The sequence below is a fragment of the Lacerta agilis genome, chromosome Z (genome assembly GCF_009819535.1).
Source record: "Lacerta agilis isolate rLacAgi1 chromosome Z, rLacAgi1.pri, whole genome shotgun sequence".
Lineage (NCBI taxonomy): Eukaryota > Metazoa > Chordata > Lepidosauria > Squamata > Lacertidae > Lacerta > Lacerta agilis.
In genome coordinates, this window is record NC_046331.1 from 47,047,641 (window position 1) to 47,060,355 (window position 12,715).

A 12,715-nucleotide genomic window follows, 5' to 3' on the forward strand; every position below is an offset into this window, starting at 1 on the left:
GTAGAATGTATTTGAATAATAAATATATATATATAAAATAAAGTAAAAAATACTAGGTGAGAGTAAGGCGAAGAGGTCTTTACCAGTGAGAGTCAGGCCTTCCTCCGACGAGCCGGCCGCTGGGGGGGTGGGTTCGGGTTGGGCCTGTGTCCCTTCGTGGCCCTCTTCAGCCTATCTCTCCCCTCTTTGGCGGTGGTTGCACGGCGGCTGGGCACCAGGGAAGAGGTTTTACCTTCCCTGGGTGTCCCTCTTCTCTCCTTGGGATGGCGATTAGCCGGCAGCGGCGGCGGCTGCGATGGCGGCAACGAGTGTTCCTCTTCCGAGGGCTCCCGTCTTTCCCTTGGGACGGGAGCTGTGGGGGCGGCAGGGGGGGTCGGGGTCTCCCTTTCCACGGGGGTGGCGCCCCACCGCCATCCCTTCGGCCACCAAGCGGCCCGATCCCCGGGGGCTCCCACAGCCTGCCAGGCCCAGCGGGAAGCCCCCACAGCAGCAGCGACGGCGGCAGCGCATCGCGCCCCGCCGCCATCCCTTCGGCCGCCACGCGGCCCGATCCTGGTGCTCCCGCAGCCTGCCAGGCCCAACGGGAGGCCCCTGAAACCAGCGGAGGCGGCCCCGCCTCCATCTCTTCGGCCGTCACGCGGCCCGATCCTGGGGCTCCCGCAGCCCGCCAGGCCCAGCGAGAGGCCCCCAACGAAAGTGTCGGCGGCAGCAGGGCCCGTCGCCCTCCCGCGCCGACGGCAAACAATTGACCGCCGCGCGGCCTGAACCCGGGGGCTCCCTCAGCGCTCTAGGCACAGCAGGCAGCCCCCTAAGCACCAACCATAGCGGCCCGATCAGCAGGAGGCCCCCCCAAGGCGGGGCAGCGGCGCAGGCGGGGCAGCAGCGCGGCAAGTGGGTGGGAGGCAAGTGGGTGGGCCAGCAGCATGGCGCGGCGGCGCCTACATTTCGGCGCTAAGTGCCGGCCCTGCCCGGAGCCGCGGCAGCCCTTTCAAAGAGCCGCATGCGAGTCGGGAGCCGCGGGTTGCCAACCCCCGCCCTATACCTTCCCCACAATATCGCAGATTTGAGGACATTTAATCTAGCCGCTGTGATGAGTCTATGGTATTCCACATAGTGGATTTCCGCGAGATAAGGAACTGGTGGAACCGGTGGAACCGGATAGATCTGCTCCCCCAGGAACACCCCTGGTTTCACAAGGGCTACGTCCTCTTGTCTAACAATATCACTCAGTCTCTGGAAGATCACAGCTCTGGCTTGACTATATGTCATAGACTCCAGGTAAAGATGTGACAATCCACAGGCCTGAACTTCATTTATGATCTCCCTTTCCCATGATGATTGGAAATCATCCCTCATTATCAAGTGGGCCATACCCACTGGTTTAAAGCATAATTTCAGCCATAGCCAAAGCTTCGCCTTCAAGGCCACAAACTAAAAAGCTTGGCAGCCAACCTCTAATCTCATGACCGCACCCGCTATGGAAGGGGGGATCCTGAGGATGGCTCTAAGAAATTGCGATTGGATGGATTCCAGTCTCAGAAAATCCCTACGGGAGCCCAAAGAGATGCCCACCAAAAGTAGTGGAAGGACTTTCATTTGGAAAAGTCTCAAGGCTACTTTCACTGATTGAGCCTGCTTCTTAGCATGTTGTTGTTGTTCAGCCGTTCAGTCGGGTCCGACTCTTCGTGACCCCATGGACCAGAGCACGCCAGGCATGCCTATCCTTCACTGCCTCTCGCAGTTTGGCCAAACTCATGTTAGTAGCTTCGAGAACACTGTCCAACCATCTCATCCTCTGTCGTCCCCTTCTCCTTGTGCCCTCCATCTTTCCCAACATCAGGGTCTTTCCCAGGGAGTCTTCTCTTCTCATGAGGTGGCCAAAGTACTGGAGCCTCAACTTCAGGATCTGTCCTTCGAGTGAGCACTCAGGGCCGATTTCCTTGAGAATGGATAGGTTTGATCTTCTTGCAGTCCATGGGACTCTCAAGAGTCTCCTCCAGCACCATAATTCAAAAGCATAAATTCTTCGGCGATCAGCCTTCTTGATGGTCCAGCTCTCATTTCCGTACATTACTACTGGGAAAACCATAGCTTCAACTATACGGACCTTTGTCGGCAAGGAAAGGCCTGTTTGATCGAATTACTTGACCCAGATATTTGAAACAGTTAACCTGCTCTAGAGTACTACCATTCATCGACCACAAGTGGAGTTTCGGTTGGGCAGAAAAGACCATAATCTTGGTCTTGGCATAATTAAGTTGAAGCTCATGATGATTACCATATTCATAGAGTGCTTGGAGCATTCACCTCAGCGCAATAGGAGATCTAGCTAGGAGCGGCATCATCCGCATACAAAAGGACGTTCAGAGCTCGGCCTGCTAATTTAGGGGGGTGGAAAGCATTATTGGTCATATGGGCCACCATGGAGTTAATATAAAAACTAAACAATGCTGGGGCCAACAGACAGCCCTGTCTTACCCCCCTCGAGGTGGTAACAGGGTTAGAAACTAGGCCGTCATTATCTAGCCTGATTCTCAGAAAGGTGTTTTCATGCAAGTTACTGTATTTATTCGCTCCATAAGACGCACTGTTTCCCTCCTAAAAATTAATGGGAAATATCTGTGCGTCTTATGGAGCGAATGGTGGTCCCTGGAGCTGAGTTGCCCAGGGGCCAAAAGAGGATCATGCTTTTTATTTTACAAAGAGAAAAGGGGGTGTTGAAAGGACCCCTCTCAGCAGCTGATCAGCAAGAGATCGGGAGAGAGATAATAGTCCCGGCTCCATTTCAGCCCCGCCCTCTTGCCCAGGCCTCCTTTGTTGAATGTGCTGCAGAGGGAGGTTGTTTGTTTCCCCAGCGACATGTGACTGGCTGATTAGATTATCTGTCTGGAAACTGTAGAAAAGGCTCCCTTTCCTTTAGAAGCTGCAGAAATGTGAATTCAACCCCATAAAAACAGGGCTTTTCCTCTTTACTTTTCCCCCTTTGCAAAAAAGCTGCAAAACTTTTAGCTGCTCCTCAAAAAACCAGGGCTTTTCAATTTTCAAAAAAGCTGCAAAACTTTTAGCTGCTCCTCAAAAAACCAGGGCTTTTCCCTTTGCAAAAAAAGCTGCAAAACTTTTAGTTGATCCTCAAAAAAAAAACCAGGGCTTTTAGAGAAGGAAAACCAGAAAAATATTTTTTCCCCCTTGTTTCCTCCTCTAATAGCAAGGTGCGCCCTATGGCCCAGTGCGCCCTATGGAGCAAAAAATACAGTAATAATCAGGTAAACAAGACGGCGATCAATTGTTGTGGCTGCCAGTTTTGTCTATAACTGCTTCCTAGAAATTCGGTCAAAGGCCTGCTTGAAGTCAATAAAGGCCACATGGAGAACCTTTGGGGCTTTGCCAGCATACTTTTCAGCCAGATGATTCAGGATTAATATTTGGTCTATTGTAGATCTTCCAGGGTGAAAACCCACCTGACAAGAAGATTTGTAGTTACAGGGAACCAGGCAGAGGGCCTTCTCGGTAGTGGCACCCACCCTGTGGAACGCCCTCCCACCAGATGTCAAAGAGAAAAACAACTACCAGACTTTTAGAAGACATCTGAAGGCAGCCCTGTTTAGGGAAGGTTTTAATGTTTAATAGACTATTGCATTTTAATGTTCTGTTGGAAGCCGCCCAGAGTGGCTGGGGAAACCCAGCCAGATGGGCGGGGTATCAATAAATTGTTGTTGTTGTTGTTGTTGTTGTTGTAGGTTAAATTCTCATTTATTACTTAATGCAATTCACAAATTGTTTTTTAAGATTATTATTTAATAGTAAAATTAGTAAGAACAAAATGCATAACAGAGATTGAGTTGGAAAACCATTAGTCAAGGAGGAGGGAAATTCCAGGATTATCAGCCAAATGTTTCTATATGTAATTTATAGGAAAGTTGTTATGATGGAAAAATTTGAAAAACCAATAAAAATTAGTATTATATAAAAATTTCGTATTTTTCCATCTATAAGACGCCCCCATATATAAGACGCCCCCTAATTTTGGACACCATTTTTAAGGGGGAAAGGGGAAATACGGTATATATTAGAGATTAATTTGGAAAACCATTAGTTGAGGAGGAGGGAAGTCTTAGGCTGAAATAGCCAAATGGCTATTATATTTTGTATACAAGATAGATGTTTGGATGGAAAATATTTGGAAAAACCAATAAAAATTACACACACACACACACACACACACACACAGTACCTTTCTTCCTCTTCTCTTTGAGCTCTCTCCTGGTCTTCACGCTCCCTCTGCTCCCTCGCAAGACGGCGCTTCTCGGCCAAGATCCTCGCCGCCTCTTCAGCTGTTGTGGTCACCAGAGCAATTTTGCTACTTGCATCTGGAAAAAGAAGGGGTCCGAATGAGTGGAAACAGTTGTTGGCACAACCACCATATCTGCTGAAAAGCGTGCCCTGTATTAAATCCTGCTTCCTGTCTAGGCTGTGATAGCCAAAGGTTAATACAAAGTATTGTATCAGATGGGATGTTATGTTTGGAGTGGCTGGGAAAACTCAGCCAGATGGGTGGGGTACAAATAAATTGTTGTTGTTGTTGTTGTTGTTAAAAACATGCGCAAAAACCTACACACACAGAGAGAGAGAGATATATATGTACATGTGTGTGTGTGTGTGTGTTTGCAACTTTTCCAAACATAACATCCTGTTTCCTGCTGTGGGAAATGGCTGCCTCCCATGAGATCAGACCCCCATCATGCCAGTAATTTAGGGTGAATACATTTGCAGGGAAACCAAGGTGCATGAGATCGGACCCCCATCATGCCAGTAATTTAGGGTGAATACATTTGCAGGGAAACCAAGGTGCTCGTTTAGAAGCTATTGTACTACCAACTTTACTTTCTGCTTGTGAAACCTGGATCATTTATCGAATATAATCTTTATCAATTTTTGAACTTCATACTTCAGATACATATTGTACATATTACATTGTACATTTACTGTATATTCCTACGAGTTGACTTCCTTCCTTCCTTCTTCGGGCTTCTTTTTGTCCCTTCTAATTTTCTCGCATTTCTAAATATTGTAGTTCTAACTACGCAGTTGTCCATAAGTTGCCTATAATTAAATATATATTTATATACATACAATTCTTCTTTTTCTATCTGTACACCACTCACCACTTATAGAGATAATTGGTTACTTAATTACAATGCATTTCTTTTTTGTTATTATTATTATTCCAATAAAATTTGTTTGTATTACCCGTTATGAGGTTTATTTCTATTCCACTGGTTTCCTATTCTACACAGATCTTACCTATATACCACACACAAATTTCTTCCATTCTTTTAGAAATGTTTCATCACCCTGTTGTCGAATTTCCCCCATTAATTTGGCTATTTCTGCGTACTCCATCACTTTCTGTTACCAATGTTCCACTGTTGGCATTTGCCAACATGGACCACTTATCAACGCCCTTTCCAACTCTTCCAAAGCTTCCACCAGAGGCAGGAATGTCCAAAGTTTCGGGGGACCAATCCAGCCCAACAGTCGATTTAATCTGGCTCCCGTGGCAGTATATGTCCGGGGGGGGGATCCTAAAAAAGCTCAACAACCTTTGAGGTAAAATTGTAAAAGAAAAAACAAGCTCAACAGCTTTGGTCAGTCCTCACACATGTTCACTTCATCAAATCTGGCTCTTTCTGAAAAAGGTTTGGTGGGCACCCATGATCAAAGGTGTGTGTGTGTGTGTGTGTGTAGTGGATCTGATTTAAAACAAAATTATATATATGTAGTAGAAACACCGACAGCTGGGAAGCACTGGCCTGCAAGTGCTCCAGTTGGAGAGCAGCCCTGACCAAAGGCATCATGGGCTTTGAAGACACTCAAATTCGGGACGCAAGGGAGAAACGGGTGAAGAGGAAGGAAGCCTCACCAGGATCAACTCCCACCCGGAAACCAATGTCCCTGCTGCGGAATGACATGTGGATCCAGAATTGGCCCCCACCGTCCCTTACGGACTCACTGTTAAAACTGTGTTTATGGAAGACAATCTTACTCGGCTCCGAGGGGTTGCGAAAGAAATGAGGAGGAAATGAAGAAAAAGAAAGAGGAGGAGGAGGAAAAGGAAAAGGAGGAGGAGCTATGGGAACTTCCCCATCAGCTCAAGGGGTTGTGCTAACTGGCCTCTTGCTCTTTACTGAATTGAAGGTGAGGATCACCTTATCCTACCTTCTGGATCTCCTCCTCCTCCTTTTTCTTTTTCTAAACCAGGGTGGATCTGATTTAAATCAAATCAATTTAAATCACGTTTAAATCACGATTTAAATCACTTGTAAGTTTTGATTTAAATCACTAGTCAGTAAGACTTTATTTTTTTACAGAAAGATTCATTATTGCTGGTATCATCTTAGTATACACAACCTGAGGAAGGTTTCATTTTTGGAAGAATAAATTTTCAGAATGGTTTTGACAGTTCTATCAAAAATGATTGATTTGGTTCTACTCTTAGAAATACATTGACAGATAAGTTAACTGTTTCTATTTGGACAACTTTTCTGCTGTACTTGATTGGAAGGAGGAAATAATCATTTCCTTCATAACAATTAAGAGAGAATATTATGAAAATGATATATAGATGGTATTTAACACTAGTGAAATTAGCTATAATGTATCATGGATTGAGCAATGAATGTTGGAAGTGTAAAAAAGTAGAAGGTACCTTCTATCACATGTGGTGGACGTGCCCAAAGGTAAAGGTCTTCTGGGAGAAAATCTACAATGAACTTTTAAAAAGTGTTGAAAAACACATTTACTAAGAAACCAGAGGCCTTTCTGCTGGGCATAACCAACCATGAGATACCCAACAAAGATAGAACATTTTTTTATGTATGCCACAACAGCTGCTAGGATTCTGATTGCGAAAAACTGGAAAGGTGAAGAGCTTCCGACAGTAGAAGATTGGCAGATGAAGTTAAATGAATATATGGAACTCGCAGAACTGACCGCGAAACTCCGAGACCAGAGGGAGGAGAAGGTGCAAGAAGAGTGGAAGAAATTCAAAGAATATTTGAAACAACATGAAAAGTTAGACATTTGAAAGTGAAATCGGCGGACATAATAGGCGTTAGCAGTACAATGTTAGGTTAAAATAGTATATAAGAAGTTAAGATTCTGTTTCTTTTTTATGCTTTGTATTATGGTTATGAATAAACTGATAGAGATAAGATGTTAGATTAGGATTAAGAATAATTGTAAAATAAGAGTTAAAGTAGTTACAAAGTTACTACAGTAAAATTGAACTGAACGCAGAAGAGAGGACGTGAGGAAGTCCCTTAAGTAAGATTTGAAATAAGGTTATAACAATTAAATTGGTGTGTTCCTGTGGTAGGTGGGTTGTTAGGTATGTATTTGTTTCTTTTGTTTGTTTTTTGTATTTTGTAGTTTGTATGTATTTTTTGTAGTAAGTATGTATTTGCTTTGTTTGCTTTGTGTTGAAATACCAATAATTTTTTTATTAAAAAAAATGACTGATTTGGTTCTACTCTTAGAAATACATTGACAGATAAGTTAACTGTTTCCATTTGGACAACTTTTCTGCTGTACTTGATTGGAAGGAGGAAATAATCATTTCCTTCATAACAATTTAAACAATTCATTTCACCAAAACAATAACATGATAGCATATGTATCCATGTTGGTTAACTGATGTGGTTAAATGATTTTTTTTTAAAGAAAAAACTTAAGACTGAGTTTTAGCACACATGAATAGCCTTTGGACTATAATGTTACTGAAACAGAAAACTATCCACATTTATTATGCTATTTGTAACAAACTTAGTTGGTCTCTAAGTTGGTAGCGCTGTGGGTTAAACCACAGAGCCTAGGGCTTGCTGATCAGAGGGTTGGCGGTTTGAATCCCTACAATGGGGTGAGCTCCCGTTGCTCGGTCCCTGCTCCTGCCCACCTAGCAGTTCGAAAGCACGTCAAGTGCAAGTAAATAGGTACCACTCCAGTGGGAAGGTAAACGGCGTTTCCGTGTGCTTCTCTGGTTCGCCAGAAGCGGCTTAGTCATGCTGGCCACATGAACCGGAAGCTGTACGCTGGCTCCCTCGGCCAGTAATGCGAGATGAGCGTTGCAACCCCAGAGTTGTCCACAACTGGACCTAATGGTCAGGGGTCCCTTTACCTTTACCTTAGTTGGTCTCTAAGGTGCTACTGAACAATTTTTATATATATTTCGACTGTGTCAGACCAACACGGCTACCTACCTGAATCTATGCTATTTTTGTGATAGACAAAGGACAGGAGAAAACTGGGCCGACTTATTTGTAGAACATTATTCCCGTTTATAAAAATCAATAATAATAATAATAATAATAATAATAATAATAATAATAATAATAATAATAATAATGAATAGAAAATCTTTGGAAAGATTTTTCCTCCCAAAGCGTTTTAAATCAAAAAATTCCGATTTAAATTTAAAAATTCTGATTTAATAAATTCTGATTTAAATAATAATCCGATTTAAAAAAAAAAAATCATTGATTTTTATTCACCCGGATAAAGACATTGCGTAGTGAGCAGGTGCTTCCTGCTGAGACCTTGGCGTACCACCATCAGTCAAATCATGCTGGCCAACATGACCAGTGATCTAACTCAGTATACGGCAAGCTCATATAGGGACCAAGAAAGCTGCCTTCTACCAAGTCAGACCATTGGGCCTATCTAGCTCAGCAAACTTTTTCAGCAGGTGGCCGGTCCACTGTCCCTCAGACCTTATGGGGGGCTGGACTATAGTTTGAGAAAAAAATGAATGCATTCCTATGCCCCACAAATAACCCAGAAATGCATTTTAACTAAAAGCACACATTCTACTCATGTAAAAACACACTGATTCCTGGACCTTCCATGGGGCGGATTGAGAAGGCAATTGGGCCGCATCTGGCCCACGAGCCTTAGGCTGCCTATCCCGCTATAGAACATGTAACACAATATCATGTATTCTTCCGTCTATAAGACGTCCCTTATTTTTGGGGACTCAAAATTAAGAAAACATCCCTCAGCACTACCCGTGTATAAGAAGAAGTCTCAATTTTAAACCTAATTTTTTGGTGGTAAAAAAACCCTAGTTTTATACACAGAAAAATACGGTACATGTTAGACTATTATCATGGACAGTGTTACTGTTCTAAATTCTCAAGATATTGTTTGGAAGGACCACCAGTGTTTTTAATATGCATGGCACTTGCTGAGATACGGCTAAAATAAAAGAAGACTGCTCTGTGCATTTGAAGAGACACTTTTTATTGCCAAAGGTCACACACGTACACCACTGGAGACAATTTCTAGCATTGCTTTTTGATTGAAAGTTGTATGGCAATAGAAGTATCAAATTGAGGAAAATAGACATAGTAATGTGATGGTGCCAAGCATTCCCCCAAGTCACGCGACCGCAGCCTAGTACTCAGGGATTATGAATGAACAAGGCCGTCACGGTCTCTTCCTTGGCTGTTCACAGCTATGGGTGCATAAGGGGGAAGAGCTGTTCCCTGTCAAGAAATTGTGCCTCCCAGTCAAAGCCTGACATGGTCCAAGCACACAAGGCCTGATCTAGAAAGGTTGGGCGATCTCTGTCTCTTCAGCCGTAGTATTCGGGGCCATTGTGAGGAGTGTGGCTAGGGTGAGGCAGTGTGCTAAAGTGGTGCGAGAGATCAGCTAGGTGGGTGTTCAGCACCCTGAGCTCCTGGCTGATGTTGTCAACGCTGCACCGCATGGTTTGGAAGGTGTGGAGCAATTTCTCCAGAATATAGGGATCCGTCGCCATAGTCACCGGCTGGTTATTTGGCAACCTCCGACTGATAGTGGAACGGGAGGTATAAATATAGTTTGGGCTGATCCTCTGAGGGGATGGGAAATTAAAGCACCGGAGAGGGCTGACAGCCACCCCATCTCCCTGCCGTGAAGCCTCCAGAGCAAAGTTGCGCAGGAAGCCACCCTTAGCTCCCTGGTCTTCCCCAAGATCCAGAGGAGGAGGGAGCATGCTTGGGGAGCAGGCGCCATCCATTAAATCGGTGCGGAAAGGGGTAGTAGGAGAGTCGCCCAAGGAGTGAGAGGGAGAGCGAATTCGGGACATCGGATCGTATCCAAAAAGGATCTTCCTTGCGACGGAGGAGGTGGGCTGGAAATCCTGAGGGCAGAAAGACGAGGCGGCGGGAGACGAGGGGCCAAAGATGGAGGGTGGCAACTCAGGTAGGAAGGTGTAGGAGGCCGGCGGCTCTGCAAAGGAAAACATGCGTGTCTGAAGCCAGGGGTGTATTTGTGCAGAACGTGAAATATTGTCAAATGGAGCGAGGCGACACGTAACATTTAGCGTGCACTACATAACAGCAAAGGGGAGGGGAAGACAAACCATTGAGACTTGTACTAGACTAGCAGAGACGTCCAACTCTCAGTAGACTGCGATCTACTCACAGTGTAAGAAAACTGGCAGGGGTCGATTTGTTGTCGTTGGGTAGGCCAAAGTTGTTGAGCTTTTGTTTCAGAAGCAAATGAATGAATAGAACGGAATATATGGATGAATGAAACAGAATATATGAATGAATGAAACGGAATATATGAATGAGTGAAACAGAATATATGAATGAACAAAATGGAATATATGAATGAATGGAACTGAAGGAGCATTGCAATACGCACAGAACATAATCAAAAGTCGATTATATAAAACACAGCTTAGCGCCCTGAATCTGCAGTCCGATAATGGAACTTAATCAGATGGCCCTTTTTTTGCTATGAAGCAAAAATCGCTGAGCTTTTTGGGAAAGGCAAAATTGTTGAGCTTTTTTTAGGAAGCCATCGTTGTTAGACTTTTCTTTGGAAGCCAAATTTTGGGGGCAAGGAGACCAGAGACCGGCCAGGAACACCCCGCGATCTACCAGTAGATCGTGATCTACCTGTTGGACGTGCCTGACGTAACATTGAGCATGCTCTACATAATGGCTAAGGGGCGGGGGAGACGAACAATTAAGACTTGCGCTAGAGGGATTAGTCGTACGTCAATCAGCCTAAAGGATTAACCTGGAGGGAACCCCCTCCAGAAGAATCGTGCTTCCAAATCGCGTGCATTTGACATCGAATGTAGCAGCCAAGCAACCCACTCACCTGTGGCTGTTTGTAGAGAGCGGTGCCTCCACCAGGTGTCTGGGTCAAACTCCTTTTTCTGCTAAGGTAGCCCCTAAGTCCTTCTCCAGGGAGACAAATGCCCAGGACATCTCCTCCGAAATGTCTCTTTTTTGAGAGGTGACAGAGTGTGTGTCCATCCTGCTCAGAGGAGTAGAGGATGTGCTCCTTGCGCACCGGGGCAAGGATGGGAGATAATTGAGGCATTCATTCTGCATTGTTTCCCTCAGGGGGACCTAAGTCAGAGGTCACAACACCTGAGAAACCCATTTCCCCCCTTTGTATTAGTAGAACCACAAACTTCAGAAGCACTAACTTAGAGCAGTTCCAGAGGCATCAGACATGGGAAATAAGACTTAACTAATATATATTTGCTAACTGATTTTCAAATTGAGCTTCGTTCCAAAATTTTGCAATACAGCCAGAACATTTGTTTTCGACGTTGGTATGTCAAAGTTTAAAACTGACCAAATGTCCTTTTGAAAATCTGATAAACTGCTTGAGTTGATGAAAGCTTAAACAACATTAACCTTCAAGGGCACAATACAGTTTGTTTTTGAGGCAAGAGACCACTTGATTCAAAGAGCTAAATCAGTGTTTTTCAACCACTGTTCCGTGGCACACTAGTGTGCCGCGAGATGTTGCCTGGTGTGCCGTGGGAAAAATTGTGTTTATTTGATTCCTATTCAAGAGAATTGCTTTATATATAGTCAATATAGGCACAGAGTTAAAAATTTTAACATTTTCTAATGGTGGTGTGCCTCGTGATTTTTTACATAAAACAAGTGTGCCATTGCCCAAAAAAGGTTGAAAAACACTGAGCTAAATTTCCTTCACGAAAATAGTACATTTTGTACTGCACAAAGTATGTGGACACTGGTATGCAAGAATTAAACTTAAACAGAAAGACTAACTGTGCTGAAAACACCGGTACAGACGAGTACAAGGTAAGATATGGTTATGCTTGATAAATCAACAAGGGCATAACAGAACCTGGGCCTATTGGGCAAATCAGTATAAATCTATAAAAGTACAGATTACTGTATTTTCCTGTGTATAAGATGCCCCCATGTATAAGACGACCCCTATTTGTTTCAGCCCAAAATTAAGAAATAAATAATAGCAACATCCCAAGTACAAGACAACCCCAATTTTAAACTAGGGGGGGGGGGATACAGTCTTATACATGAAAAAATACAGCAAGTTGCTTTAGGGTGTTGATGCGAAGACCAGTCTATAGAATGTCATGTGATAAAAACACCACCAAATTTCCAATTACGTACTAATTTACAAAAACAAAAAACAAAGGGGTAGGTGTGTTATTTTTGCATGACCAAGTTTAATGTTCAAGACCAAGGAGCATTTGAGAAGCAGGGATCGTCTTCTCTCCGATTCCTATTTTAAACGATTAGTGAAAAGTAGAGCCCTTGAATAATGGAATATAGTAAAGGCTGAGAATATTGTATCTAAAGCCCTGAGACTGTTGGCTGCCGGCAGAAAGATATGCAGAGGAAAGTCAGTAAGAAGTCAAACCGTCTTCGTGTTT

The 12,715-nt window shown here is 44.0% G+C and overlaps 1 protein-coding gene across 3 annotated transcripts in view; it reads right to left on the minus strand.

Annotated features, from left to right (window-relative positions):
- MAP7D3 (MAP7 domain containing 3) overlaps positions 1 to 12,715 on the minus strand; it is an 85,186-nt gene that overhangs the window by 20,919 nt on the left and 51,552 nt on the right. For all 3 annotated transcript variants that reach the window (XM_033137408.1, XM_033137407.1, XM_033137406.1), the window contains one exon: positions 4,232 to 4,367. In XM_033137408.1, coding sequence (XP_032993299.1) covers positions 4,232 to 4,367 — 136 coding nt within the window. The remainder of the gene's footprint in view (positions 1 to 4,231; positions 4,368 to 12,715) is intronic.